The 15,992-nt window shown below is 36.5% G+C and overlaps 1 protein-coding gene across 4 annotated transcripts in view; it reads left to right on the forward strand.

The window, feature by feature from the left end:
* AMPdeam (AMP deaminase) overlaps window positions 1-15,992 on the forward strand; it is a 334,349-nt gene that overhangs the window by 154,623 nt on the left and 163,734 nt on the right. For all 4 annotated transcript variants that reach the window (XM_090387683.1, XM_090387682.1, XM_090387684.1 and 1 more), the window contains 2 exons: window positions 4,846-4,996; window positions 12,232-12,421. In XM_090387683.1, the coding sequence (XP_090243809.1) occupies window positions 4,846-4,996; window positions 12,232-12,421 (341 nt within the window). The remainder of the gene's footprint in view (window positions 1-4,845; window positions 4,997-12,231; window positions 12,422-15,992) is intronic.

Below are 15,992 nucleotides of genomic sequence, written 5' to 3' on the forward strand. Positions count from 1 at the left end.
ATGGCTCATCTGGAGAAAGATACAGGCGCTAAATGGCAAATTTGTTTGGCTGCCCTCTCCAATACTTCATTGTAAAGGGAAAGGCTTATCTACCCCTGAAGAAGTTGCTAATGCATTAGCAGAATCGTTCTCCACAATCTCTGCTTCGGCTTCCTATGCATCCTCTTTCCGAAACATTAAAGCAGGTGCAGAAAGGCATAAAATCAACTTCTTCATGTGCCACTCCTTCCCATACAACTAACCCATTACGTTAACAGAACTCAAAGAATCATTAAATAGATCATCCAATAGTGCCGTGGTATTCATTACATTATGCTGAAGCATTTACCTGAAAAGGACTTGCATACCTTGTTGATCTTCTACAATCGGATCTTCTGTGAAAATGCCTATCTTTCTTCCTGGTGCCATTCTTTCATTATTGCCATACCAAAACCAGGCAAAGATCCTTCCCTGGTTCAAAATTATAGGCCCATCTCTCACAAGTTGCTTGGGTAAAATTTTCTAAAGGATGGTTCATAGTAGGCTCACTTACATCCTGGAGTCACAGAATCTGCTACCAGTTCATCTGTACGGCTTTCAAAAAAACAGATCAACCTTGGACATGCTTATCAAAGCCGAATCTCCCATCCATAATGCCTTTGCTGGAAAAAACATCTGGTTATGGTCAACTTAGACCTTGAAAAGGCATTTGACATGACCTGGCATCATGGTATTCTTATGGATATTTACCATCTGGGACTTAGGGGCCATTTGCCTGAAATAATTCAAAATTTCCTGAAATTGTGTTCTTTTCAGGTCAAATATGTACTCTCTGCTTCTCACATTCAGGAAGGAGTCCTGCAGGGATTGATATTTGGTCCAACATTATTTGCAATTCAAGTTAGCAGCATGACAAAAGATATTCCAAAAACTGTTGAAACATATATGTATGCAGACAACCTTACCATTTCCTGTCAGTCTCAAAGTATCAATACCATCGAATGGCAGCTCCAACTTGCCATAAACAAAATAGAATCCTGGACTTTGCAAAATGGTTATCGATTGTTAGAAATGTACTGTACTGCCACTCACTTTTACAAGGAACGGGTTCTCCATCCTGATCCTGACTTGCAAATAAATAATACTCCAATCCCACTTGTCTCTACCGTTAGATTTGATTTCTTGGACTGATATTAGACAGCAAGCTGAACTTCCAAGATCGCATTATTCACTTAAGAACTACATGTCTAAAGCATTTTAATATACTTCGACCAGTCTCATCCATGTCTTGGGGAGCTGATTAGTATACTTTAATGCATCTTTACAGAACTTTAATCTGGTCAAGCTTAGATTATGGTTGTCCAGTATATGACTCTGCCAGAAGCACTACTTTATGACGTCTAAATGTGATCCACCACGGTGCTCTGAGGACTGCTTTGGGTGGTTTCAGGACTTCTCCGATCCAAAGTCTTTATATTGAAGCACATGATCCTCCATTATATCTTCGTAGAAAAACATTACTACTACAATACGCTGCTAAGATCCAGAGTCTTCCATTGCACCCCAGTTGGGAGTATCTTTATAACACTCGGTGAGATTTTTTCTATGAGAGCAAGCCAAATGAAAATAGATCTGCTTCACTCAGGATTCAAGAGCTTGCTCAGAGTTGGAATATCGATTTCAATGATATTTTTCAGGACACAACTGAACCGCTTCCACCTTGGACGTATATTACTGCCTCTTACAATGTGTACTTTCTTCAGTGGGGAAAGAATGTCATACCTCCCTGCAATATCAGGCAGTTTCACTCAGATCACTCTACTCTGAACTCCCATGCCTATAAAATCTATACTGATGGATCGAAAACTGCCAGTACGATAGTTGCTGCTGCAGTGTTTCATTCAATTACTGTTACAGCCTCATTACCATTAGAATGCAGCATCTTCACAGCTGAATTATATGCCGTCAAGTTAGCACTTAGTAAAATTATTGAGCTTTCCATCTCACTTGCCATAATTTACTCCGACTACCTTAGTGCTATCTCTGCCATAAAGAAGAATCTCTCGTCTTCTCATCCTGTCTTTAAAGACGTTCATTCCCTGCTAATCTCCTTCAGTATGTCCAATCAGTTTTTGCTGGATCCCTGGCCATTCTGGCATTCCAGGAAATAAAAGTGCTGATCTTGCCGTTAAACTTTGGCAATGGCCTGACCATTGCCTTTACAAGGTAATGGTCAGGCCACACTTAGAGTACTGTCTATAGGTCTGGAGGCCTCATTTTAGGAAGGATGTAGAGTTGCTAGAACGAGTACAAAGAAGGGCAACAAGATTGGTGAGGGGTAACAAAGGGGTTCTCTTACCCAGAAAGGTTTAAGTTCTACAAATTGCAATGCCTGGAGAGTAGGCACCTGCAAGGTGATCTGATTGAGGTGTGTAAGGTCTTGAATGGATTGAGCAAGCTGAATGCTGGTGGAATTCTTCCTCTTGCTCAGATTAAAAACCCGAGGGGGCATAGATTCGAATTGAGGAAAGATAGTTGTAGAATAGATGTGCAGAAAATTGCCTTTAGCCAGCAGGTGGTTGATTGGTGGAACAAACTTACATCTTTTGCTGTTCAAGTTGATAGCCTAAATAAATTTAAGGCTGAGCTGGACAGGCATTTGGAATGAACGGAGCGGTGAAATGAGAGTTTTTTTTTTTTTTTTTTTTGGCTGATGTTGCATAAGCTTGCTTTCTTGCTTCATATGCCTCTATTAATGCTAATGCTAAACATCCCCAGTTATCTCTCTCACAACATCCTCAGGTTCCTCACACTGACTATTAACCCATCATTTGCAAGGCATGCTTCGATAATTTGTCACATATCTGGAAAAGTAACACCAACAATAAACTGTACCAAATAAAAGAAGATCCAAAGCTGTTGCTTTCTGGTTTAAGACGAGAGGAAGTGGTATTGGCAAGACTCAGAATTGGACACACTCATCACACTCAACCCTCCCTATTATTGGGAGAAAACCCACCTGTGCTCATCCTGTCAGATGCAACTCACGGTTTGTCATTTTTTGGTTGATTGTCCCTTACATTCAACCATCCGGTCAAACACTTTTCAGTCTCTCTCTCTCTCTCTCTCTCTACATTGAATATATCACCTTATTTATCTCATTTCTTAGGAAATGAAGCCAATATTGAAGAACTTTTATTGTATCTAAAATGTATTGGCTTGTACAGGAGCATATGGTTTAACATCTATAATTATATATTGCCTATAAATAAACAGTGAACAGACACAATTTGACCTCGGTAGCCCATGTGTTGTTAAGCCCAATACCAACAATAACCCCCCCCCCATAATTTGCTGAGCTGATTATTGATTTACCATGGAGGGGGGGGACTCTTAGTCAATACAGGATTTTTTACATTTAAATTATCCTGAATCTTGTGGGATGGAGTTTGTTGCCTTCAACATTTGTTTGAGCTCCTTGCTGCTCCCAGTGAAAATATATCTGTATGTTGTATTTTGTGACCCCTTATCTATTCAGGGTCTCCCCAAAAGTCTGCCAAGTGCTACTAGGGAAGGTTCGTTCAGGTGGAGGAAGTAAAACTTATTTATGACATTTTAAAGATTCTATTAATAAAGTTACTAGATTGATCATTATATAGGTGGATCTGTACATTTGGTGTAATTTTAAATGTGAGGTGAGGGGGCTGCATTTCTATAGGATCTTTAGGATCTGGTCCTTTACTGTGTGTTTTCCCATGTATATGTGTTTGTGGTTATTTGTACATAGATGTATACACAGTGTGTCCATCTCTGTACAAATTGCCAAGAAATCTGAATATTTGCTGCTGTGTGTCCATGATGTATTTAATTAATGAGGTATTCATAAAAGTTTATTATATACCTTAACTCATATAGGTGCACTTTGTAGTCATTGACTGTGCTTGGTCATATTGGAAGTTATTATTAGATGAACAGAATGGTCTTTTAGTGCAAAAAGGGGATGAAATTCCACAGATTAGGTACGGTAAAACTTCACAGATCTGGCACTTTATCTACAAAAAATAATAATAAAATAAAATTCTTTCAAGTCCATTGTTGATGTTATGTACAGCCACAGGAAACTTGTCCTTGGGGTCCTGAAGCAGCATGTTTTCTGATGTCAGCATCAAACTCCTTGAAGTATGATATTATTATTTCAAACTGCATGTAATAGAAAATTGAAAAGTCAGCTGTTTTATTTTTTATTTTATTTTATTATTTTTTTTTATACATTGTTTCAATGATTTGCTACTTGTAGGCTTGATAATTATAGTGTATTTCCCACTTCAGGAAGCTTTCTAATGAGAGGGACACATTACACTTTCTGATTATCAACAAAGCATTTGATATCATCATAGTTTGAGTTTCAGTGACTTTAGGGAATGTGCTGCTTTGGGAAGCTGCAATAAAATTTCCTGTATAATGTAGGCACACTTGCAACTATGGCAAGTCACTCCTCCTATTGCAGTATAGAATATGAAACATGGAAAGCTTCCCAAGTGAGTGACACACTGTAATTGAGGTATTACTGCTTAATATCTCCATTGGGTTACTGTGTGATCATTCTGCAGTAGTTGAAGATTGTGCATTTTACTACTAACAGAACCTTAAAGTATTAATTTTCAAAAATACAGCAAGTACTAAGTCCCAGTGTTGCTGGATTTGTGGGTTCTGCTCTAATTAAAAACTGGACCTTAGATGTATTGTTAAAAGAAAGATAATGCAGATTTATACTCATTACTTGGAAAAATCAAGTTTAGTTTTTTTTAGAAACCATTCATTACCAAGAATGCTATATTGAAGAACTTTTATTTTTCTGTCCATTAGAGTACAAAAAGAAATTGAAGAGAAAAGATATCATTTGGATGAACGTGTTTATCAAAAAGAAGCTGGAGAAGATGTAGCCACACAGTTTGATAATCATGATTTTGTTCCTCATTTTCAAAGAGTTGCAATCAGTGGAGAAGACACATCTGGAGTAAGTGGGATTTATAATTTATTTTTTCTGGAGTTCAATAGTAAGTGGTGTTTATAGTGATCTGCAAGATCATCAAGAAGAGTTGCAACAGTTTTGAATACCTATACTTTTAGATCTATTGTGATGGCATTAGTGAGTTCGCTGTTGTTAAACACATAAGACAAGAGAGCTCATTATTCAAGCTAAAACATTTTCAGTGTGTGATCCCTGTGCATCCAAAACCAGACATTGAAGTTTACCCTAACTGCAGTGCATTTCTTCAAAGATGCCCTCCACGGCAACTTCAGTTTCATCCTTCAGTTCTTTGACAGTATTCCCATTGTCCATGCCTTTTGGGGGATCCCCATAGGAAATAGTCACAGGGATTCAGATCTGAGCAGTGTGATGGCCATAACCATTCAATCCCATGTCATTCAGAATATCAATTAGAGATGATCTTATCATTAAAATATTCCTTCAAGGAAATGAAGAACCATATTTGCTGTTATGTGCTTCAGTATGGTCTTGTATGGTCTTGCTTCAGCTTATTAGAAAAATGTTTCCTCCGTGTCCACTTCCATGCCTTGAAGAGCTGGAACAAAGTGATCTTGAAGGAGTTTCAGGATAGTATTTCACATTAACAGTATCACCCACGACGATTGGTCTGATGAATTTGTGCACCACATCATGCATTTTTCAGGATGCAGATGTGTCTCCATGATTTGTGTTTAGGTTCTTGTCTGGCATAATTTGTTGCTCCTTTAAATTTATTGATGCAAAGTGAATTGGAAGTGTGCTTCGTTGTTTAACTAATGATGAATAATTCTTGTATTGTTTTCTAAATATTAATGAAATAAATCATAAAAGCTGAATTTGCTTTTCTTTGCCAGTGTTAGTCTGGGATTGTTGCATCTGCATTTTGTAAGAAAACAGTTAAGTCTTGTGAAATAGTGCTTTAAAGGTATATGGTTGTTTTAAACCCAGCTGTTGTAACATTGTTTTTCAGATTTTCTTGAGCTACAGAATAATCACTTCCTATACATGAATAGTATTTTTAGGCATTTGACTTGTTGACCTTTCTAGAACCAAGTCTTTCTTCAAACCCACATTCCCTGTAATGGAGCTGCAAGTTTGATAAACCTTTTCACACAAAAACTCTGCTCAGTAGTGTACCTCATCTTGTTTACAGAATTTTCCCAGTAGGGTACATCACAAATCAGTGAAAACAAATCCATGTCTTATGTGTTTAATGACACCGAACTTGCTACTACTGGCCCATCACAATAAGCATTCAGAACCTGCATCTTTTTTTGATGGCCCTATGCACACACACAAGATAGGATTAAAATGTTCTGGAACTGAATTTTTATTTAAATAACTGCAATGATTACAGTTGATAATTATACATAGAATTTGACAATATAATGACCATGGCTATTTATGCATTTTTTCTTCTTTGAAGTCCTTTTTGAAAGTTCCTAGATTGCATTTGTTGTAGCTGCCAGAAAAGTCATCATCCCTTTAATGAGATCTTTAGTTGGGGAAGAAAATAAATGGTTTGTGTAAGTCAGTGCAAGAAATTCTTTTCCTAGGAATAAACACACTGCATTGCATTGTAATAGCATAATAAGTTGATACGCTAACTTATTGAATTTGAGTGTCTACATTGACATAGAGCAAAATCCAGAAAAGAGTTGATCACACCAGTAACATCATTAAAAGTAACCCTATCCAGTGTAAACATTGCTCATCACACCAGTTGTAAATTACTGAAATAAGTTACCTACATGGGTGGTTGAGGCTGACAGTTTGGGGAAATTCAAAGGTCAGCTGGATAGTTACCTATGGGAAGAGGGAAATGCATATGTTGTCTATTTCCTTTTCTTTTATTATTATTTTATTTTATTACTATTTCGCTTTTTTTTTTCTTTTTGGCTGGTGCAGCATAAGCCTTAGGCTTCCTTGCAGCACCATATGGCCATTACCAATACACCACAGCATAGGATCACATAGTACATCCCTCCAGCCGAAGATGCTAAGCATAGCGTGCCATCACAATACACAATTTTTTAGAAGCTTATCATATACAGAGAGATTACCATTAAATGTTTAAAAGAAATATAGGCAAAATTACCATTCTTCCTCCCCATGCACTCCCATGTATCACCCTCTTCCACAATAACTTAGGTACCCCCAAGAATCCATCAATAAAGCAAAGTTCACAGAGGGGTTGTAAGGAGCAGTCAGCATACATCCACAGCTGTGCAGGTTAGCAGCTCACTTTGCATAGGCCAACACTCAAGACTTTCCAAGCCACTACAGCAAGGTCTAACATCACAACCTTACTCCGTACTTAGACAGTCATCTAGGTGCTCTCACACCCAGGAGACAGTCCCTAGATGACCCTCCAGCAACCAGTTAAAAAATATTCCAACTATATGCACATATGAACCCTTTGTCTGTTAGACTCCTCCATGAATTATTCCAAGTTTTTTAGCTTGTAAAGTATGCAAATTGGCCTATGAACAAAACACAGATATGAGTAACAAGCTCTTCCAGTATTGCTGTTAAATAATAATTTGAATTTTGTTTTTTCATTGTTTGTGCAGTTTTTCTATATTAATGTTTTAATAAAGATATTTATTGTTTTAATATAGATGCTTCATCCACAGAAGAAGGGATATAATTCCCTGAAATCTTTAGTTTAATTCAGTTATATAATGTTAGATTGATTAGTCTCAAATTATGCTATTACAATGTACGTAGTGTGTTGTCTTAGGATTCTTTGTTCCCCTGCATTCTGCATCATGTCCTTAAATTCCCTTATATCAGATTTTTTTTAAACTGAAGGTTTAGAATGCGATGCTATTAGTCTCATTTTGACAATTTGTGTACCTTTCTCAATTGCCGAATTATGCCTCGCAACAAGTTTTATTTTGACCAACAGTGTAGTGGGATACCTTACATATAGAAATAAGTCCTTTTAAAAGCCTTTAATTTTTGTTTCTAAATATAGGATATTTCCTTTAGCTATCAGTAAATAGCCTGGTTGTCTTCAATGAGAACCAAACTGATTCATCTTTTTGACCACATTGCTCAAATAACTTAGACCTTTCATTTTTGATCATTATTTCCATGAGCTCACATTTAAAATACTCATTAAAAGTGTGCACATCTATTACAAATACACATCTCTGGTGAATATACAGTGGCAGAAAAAAAAAAAAAAAACTGCATCACTTGTGAATTTTGCAAATAATGTGTTGTGTGCTGCATTGTGGGTTGTAGAAATGTTCAAAATGCATTTGTTAAATGGAATATATATCTCTGTGAATGAAATCCAATAAAAAGACTCCACATGATATATCTATTTGCCATAAATATCTTTCCAAAGGGCAAAATGCATAATTAATGAAAATATGAGAAATCATGCAAATGGCAATCATGACAACCAAACATACATTTTATTGCATTTACGTGTACAAACTGAAATGATAAGTTAACGTAATAGTATTGTGGCAGAAAAAAAAAAAAAACTGCATCTCTTGTGAATTTTGCAAATAATGTGTTTTGTGCTGCATTGTGGGTTGCAGAAATGTTCAAAATGCATTTGTTAGATGGGATATATATCTCTGTGAATGAAATCCAATAAAAAGACTCCACCTGATATATCTATTTGCCATAAATATCTTTCCAAAGGGCAAAATGCATAATTAATGAAAATATGAGAAATCATTCAAATGGCAATCATGACAACCAAACATACATTTTATTGCATTTACGTCTACAAACTGAAATGATAAGTTAATGTAATAGTATTATGTACTGTAAATCAGTAAAATAAATTCTCAATATTTTGTTGTTCCTCCTTGAGCTGCAATTACAGTCTTGCAAATATCTGGCACAGGTTTAATCAACTTCTGGATATGCAGTTGCCCAATTTTGTGGTACCGCACCCCTACAATTCTTTCCTGCAGCAGAATCTTACTTGTTGACTTCTTCTGAGCAATTTTTAGTTGACATTATGTGCCAACAATTTTCAGTAGAGTTCAAATCTGGACTGCTGCTGGGCCAGTCCAACACTAATGCCAGAATTTCTGAAGTACGACTGCACCTTAAGGGAGAAAAACAAGGGAAAACATTGGTGTATGTTTTAAGCCTTGTGAGACAAGAAGACAAACTCATTATTAAATCAAAATAGCATAAAACTTGCCAATTTTGCTGTGTGGCAAGGTGCTGAGTCCTGTTGAAAAATGCAGTTTTGGATCTGTGTGGTGATCCCTAATAACGGGTTTCAGGCACTCCTCCAAGATACCAGTGTAGGTTTCTGCATTCACTGTTCCATTAATAAACTTAATTTCACCCCACCCCTTTGCTTGTTATACATCCCTAGACCTCTGGCTGGCGGGGAACTTTACCGTCTGTGTTATGCAGTCAGGATGGTATGCCTCAGATTTTCATTTTCTGACATGTTGCTTCCCATCCAAGCCATGCAGGTTGAATTTCAATTCGTCAAGAAAGATAACGGTGTCCCATTGCTCTTTTGAACATGAAACATGCGTTTTAGCCCAAGAAAATCGCTTCTCATTTGTTGGGTCAACAAAGGCTTCTTCTTGGGCTGATAGGCATGCAGACCACATTGTGAAAGCCAACCTTGGATAGTTCATGCACTTGTTTGAACACCAGAGGCCATCTCAAAGTCCAGTTTTAGATCGGGAGCACTAGCATGGCAATTTGAAGGCATAGCCGTTTCAAATATGAATCTTGGGAAGGCGTAGTTGCTCTCTTGATCCAGGTCTTCTCTTCTCATCACTAGTTTCATTCTTTAATTTCAGCACCCGGGATACTGTTGACTGGTGGCAGCCTATTTTATCAGCGGCGATAGCATGCATAGAAAGCCCTTCCTGGAACTGAGCAACAGATACACTTTTTTCCCTTGGTATTAACTGAACGTATGGAGCCATGCTTACACCTCCGCAAAACAGGATACTAATGAATGTGTATACCCTTCCAACACTGTATTTATAGAAATGGCTGATGCAATACCTTGCAATTACAGTCTGATGCAATAGAAGCATTATCTGGCACAATACCTTTGCTTTGTGACAAACAAAATGACTGTAATCAAACAATATCTTATACATTTCACTACAAATGTTACTTTTTTTTTAAGGTGATGCAGTTTCTTTGTCCATCACTATATATATTTCCCCCCCCCCTTATTTTCTTGATATAGTCATGATCTTGAGATATCTGTGCTTGTTATAGAGTTTAACATATTTCTAACTGTAGGAACTGCTCTGCTTCTCTTGTCACATCAGTGATTATAAATTTTTATAATAACTGATGTGATTTATTTATAATCATATCAGTGATTATAAACAGAGCATTTGCCAGTTGCTAACACAATAAATGTTTGTTCATGCTCTTTGAGTCAGGCTTTGCATAGCTATTACTACATAAATATTACAATGTTACTATGGTATTATAATAATTCTGGTGAATTGAAATGTCCTGATCAGCTACTTATTTCTCCGACTCCTGATGTTTTGGATAAATATGTTAAGAAAAGAATGTAAATCAACAAGATTAGTCAGTAGCACAAATGGATACTCATCAAAAGAGTGGCGCACTATGGCCATAGTTGCCGATGCACCTAATAAATCCCAAAACAAACAAACAATCATCAAAAGAGACTTGGGTTCTTTCAAAACTAGACTTCTGCAAGAAGACCTGATTGAAGTGTTTAAGACACTAAATGAGTTGAGTAAACTAAATCTGATGGCATCCTTACTCTTTCTCAGACAGCATGCAAAAGGGAACATAAAGATTTAAATTGGAAAAGAATAGTTACAGGATAGATGTACAAAAATTTGCTTTTAAACAGAGAGCAGAGCAAGTGATTGTTGCAAAACTTCCAGCTGGTATTGGAAGTAGCTATTTTGAATAAACTTAAAGAAAGATTGGACAAATTATTAGAAAGGATGTTCAGATGAAGTGCTGTTTTTATGGTGATGCTTATAAGTTTGTTTCCTTATATCATTTTGCCACTATTAATATTAATTTTCTGTGTTCTTGTGTAAAAGAAAAAAAATGATGAACTTATTTTTATCTCTACTGGTTTCATAACTATAATGATGGAGATGCTTGAAACTCCAGTGGCTCTGGAATGAATTTTAATATAACCAGTATATATTTAAAAACTTTCAGAGCTACTGCTGTCACAAAATTTCAGTGGGTCAGACCTTTTTTTTTATACAGTATATCATTCTTCCTGTCTGTAAATTTAGTCCAAATCATTTTGTTGTGAAATTGATTTCACAGAGAGGCAGATTAATCATATTTGTATTACAGTAGCCAAAGAATGCAGAGGTGTAACATTTTCTGCATCAACAAGAGAAAAAAAAGACAAATAAAAATAAAATGTCCAAATCACTTATTATTCACAGTCCCAGAAAGTGACTGTCGCACCTTGCCTTGAATATTGCCAGGCTCGTCACCTCGACTACCAAGTAAACTTCCAGAGATCTAGTCTTAAGATTCTGTATTTGTGTCCCCTGGTTCTTGTCTTCTACCAGTGACATGACTCATTTATATCACTGATTTCCTTCAAGGCCTGATACACTTCAATCAGATCTCCACTTCCAAAGTGTCTAGTTGCCAAGCTTTGCAAAATATATCTTCTAATCTGTTCCTCATACAAAACTCTGCGTCCAGGGTGGAATCATGGAAAATTAATGAGGAAAGTCTGTTCTCTGTCGTGGGTGAGACAAGAACCAGAGAACACAAATATAAAATCCCAGAATAATAGAAGACTATCTTATGACATTTGTTGAACAGTGGAATAAGCTGCATCCCAGTGTGGCAGAGATGGTGAGTTTGGCTAAGTTCAAAACAGTATAAAAGTGTGGCTACCTTATGAGAATGAAAATACTATAAGTACTCTTTAATATTATATTTATTATTATTTTATTTTATGTATTTATTATTATTATTTTTTTTTTTTGGCTGATGCCGTAAAAGTTGCTTCCTTGAATCATTTGTTCCTACTAATACCAACTTTTAATAAGCCTTGGAAATCAGAACAGTGTTACAGATGTAAATTTTTCATGAAGAAACACATTACATGTCATACATAGTATAACCCAAAATGGTTATTTCAAACATGTACATCATAGACAATTTTCAAAAATATTCTATTTAAAAATGCATCTAATTTAATTTCGTTTTTTTAATTTTAGTTCAATTCTTTTTAGGTACCGCTGGATGATCTAAAGCAGGCATCACAGCTTCTTCATGAAGCTTTAAGACTCCGTGAACATTACATGCTGGTTGCTAAACAGTCTTTTCCTGCAATTACTTCACGATACCTTAAAGTATCCTCCACTGGAAAAGAAGCAGAGAATTTTTCAGATTGGCAGGTAGAAGACAAATCAACAAGTGATGGTAAAAATAATCAAAAACTTGGTATCATTTATTTGCATAGATACTTGTCATAGTTATTTAATGTGTTATATATTGTGAAATAATATTGGAATTATAGCTTTGCTACTAGAAAATTTCATTTACATAAAACTGCCCTATTTCATTGTGCAATATTTAGGATACCACCAGGATTGTCTAACCCGTTTATTTATGATAATCATTTTGTTGATCGTCGTTGGATTAAACATGTTATCCTTCCAAACTTGCTGATATTAATAATTGATGATTAGCTGTATTTTTGTTTAACATCAGTGGCATTAAGGGAAAGTTGCTACTGTGGATGGTTGGGTGGGAGAAGACAGAGAGTGGTTATCAGCAGACACTACTCTTTGTGGACTAATGTTTTTGGAATCCTCTAGGGTTCAGTGCTAGGCCTATTGTTTTCTGTATTTATAAATGATATTGATGAAGGTATGTCTAAGTTTGCAGATGATACAAAGGTTGACAGGATAGTTAACAACAGTAATGAAGGTATGCTGCTGCAATAAGATCTAGAAAAATTAGGCAGCTGGGCTGAGAAATGGCAATTTAAGCAATGATGGACATTAACAAATGCAAGGTACTGCATATGGATAGCAGTAATCCCAGAATAATGTATCAACTATGAGGCCTCTGTAACAGTGTTCAAGAGTGGGAGTGCAGTAGCACATGCTCTTTGAGTTGACTGGGTTCAAGCCCCTGACCTCTAAATATGGTCAATCTGCTAACCCGCACTGGACCAGCTTGGCAGATTATGGTCCATTTTCGTCAATATGAATCATTGAGGAGGCTTCCATCTTGCAGTGGATTGATAGTGGCTGCAATTTTATGTGGTACTGCACTCAGGGTAGTGGAAAATGAAAAGGACCTGGGAGTAATTGTACAATCTGATATGAAGCAGTGCAGGCAGGCTGCTAGGACAACTCACGGGGTTTTGTCAATGATATACAGGAATTTTGCTAGCAAGAATAAGATGATTATCCCATTGTGTTTAGACAATGGTCAGGTAACGTCTTGGTTACTGCATGCAGGTCTTGAGGCCACATTTTAGGTACGATGCAGAGCTGCTGGAACGGATATAGAGAAGGGCAACGAGATTGGTGAGGGGAACAAAGGGATTCCCTTACCAAGAAAGGCTTTAGTTCTGCAAATTGCAGCATCTGGAGACTGAGCACCTGCGAGGTGATCTGATTGAGGCTTAAAGCTTTGAATGTCTTAAGCAGCCTCAATGCTGATGGGATTCTTGCTCAGACTATGCACATGAGGGAGCATAAATTCAAATTGAGGAAGAATGGTTGCAGAAATTTGTCTGTAGCCAAGTGCCGAGCAATAGTGCCCAAGCAATCTTTTGTGTGATATATAGAGTGCTCTTTCTGAGCGGATCAGTTATATTTATTTGCCAGTGTCTTTTCTTGTTTTTTCTCAAGTGATTCTTTACTTAAAAGGTTTCAAGCAGGAATCCAGGAAAGAAATTCACTTTCCTTTCTTTTTCTCTCTCTTTCTCTCTCTCTCTCTCTCTCTCTCTCTCTCTCTCTCTCTCTCTCTCTCTGTGTAAGAGGTTGAAAAGGAATATTAAAATATGATTTATGGACTAGAGACAGTGCTTATTTTGGCATAAAGAACCCAACAACCATAATGGATATAAAAGTTAGTTGATTGAGAGGACCAGAATAGGAAATGAGCTACCAAAATGGGAATTGGAACTACAGAAAACACTGAAAGATATAGGAAAAATAAAAAGTACTTAATGGTAGAGATGAGCACATGTAAAGTGTACGTTACAGTGAGTTATATTTCCCCTTTGATTTTAACTTTACTCTTTGCTTTCTGCCTCTGTTGGGTCAGCCATGAAATATATGTATGCTTTACCCATGCTTAAATCTACCATTAGGCCTAACTTCCATTACTGCTAAATTCAAATTACTTTGCTGCTATTACCATGTGCCAATGTAGATATCATGTCAGAAATGGAGGCCCTACTTCTTGCTGCCATTCCTGTGATTTCGATGGTCGATGCTTGACAAAGACATTGAAATCACATTTTTCAGCATTAAATACTTATTTTTATTTTTCCTATATCTTTCGTGTTTTCCGTAGTTCCAGTTCCCATTTTGGTAGCTCATTTCCTATTCTGGTCCTCTCAATCAACTAACTTACACACACACACACACACACTGTATTAACCAAACTTACTTTCTCAACAGCTTGGTCATTGGTAGCACTGCTCCTGCCTCCACATGGCAGGGTCAGTAACCTGGGAGAAGAAAATCACTCTCCCAGGGCTGAAAGGAGCAATAATTGACATAAATAGACATGTCACTTACTGATCGCACAGTCAAGAACTCTTAAACAGAGATGATATTAATGCATAAAAGGCAAAAAAAAATAAGGAACTGAAAACCCTGCTCCTCTTTTTCTCATATTACGTTCTTTGACTCACCATCCTTTGAGTAAGCTCTTCCCATTGTTAAATCAGAAATGTCTTGAAAATGTGGAGAGCTCAAAATGGTTTGAAGATTAAAATCTGGAGACCTTGTAGTGGAGATGAGTGAACATAAATAAGCACTGAGTGATTATTAAAAACATCAACTTTTTTTTTGGAATTCCCACAACGGTTACCCCGCATGCCACCCTGAACTCCTCTAAAATGGTAATAGTACAGTGGGATCTTCTTAATGTATCTGAGGAAGAGATCGTTCAGGAACTAAGTGATCAAAATGTAATAAATGCTAAAAGGATAATCATTAAAAAATATGGAATACTTACTCCTACTTGGACAGTCATTATTACATTTAAAACACCAATTCTACCATCAACTGTTAAAACTAGATATTTAAGGTGCAAAATTGACATAAATAGACATTCTCAAACTGGGTTTGGAATGTACACGACCTTGCATTCCAAACCCAGTCCAATGTTTTAATTGCCAAAAATTTAGACACTCACAAGCAGTCTGCAGAGGTGTAACCACCTGTGCCTTATGTGGCTCAAAAGAACATGTTTACACAAACTTCGCCACTGAAATGTAAAGCTGCCCAAACTGTAAAAGAAATCATTCAGCATATTCAAAAGAGAGTATTCAGTGGCATAGAGAAAAGAATATTCAAAAATACAAAGTCGAACACAAGGTGCCATATCAAGAATCAAAAAGACAGTTTTAATTTCTAATAAATTTCTACAAAGATAAATCATGTATCATTCAAAACATCTCGACCAGGAATTGAGTTTATGATATTAAACCGAATGTAAGGTGTTAATTTTTATACGAAATTAAGTAATGTGTCTTTTGTGCAGATTGATAACTGACATTGTAAATCAGTTTCACGTGTGTTTTTTTTTTTTTTTTTTTTTGTAAGATACTGATTCTTAACATTTATTACATGCATTCTCAAATTCCTTTTTTATTATTATTATTTTTTTTTGGCTGATGCAGCAAAAGCCATAGGCTTCCTTGCACCATGTGGCCATTACTAATACTAATAGCCCTCTCAGTTGTGCAGAAGCAGCACTCCATAACAGTATAAACTGACTGTTCAGTTCCACTAAGCATCTG

This window comes from Mastigoproctus giganteus, chromosome 13 (genome assembly GCF_048544385.1).
Source record: "Mastigoproctus giganteus isolate SK-2022 chromosome 13, ASM4854438v1, whole genome shotgun sequence".
Lineage (NCBI taxonomy): Eukaryota > Metazoa > Arthropoda > Arachnida > Uropygi > Thelyphonidae > Mastigoproctus > Mastigoproctus giganteus.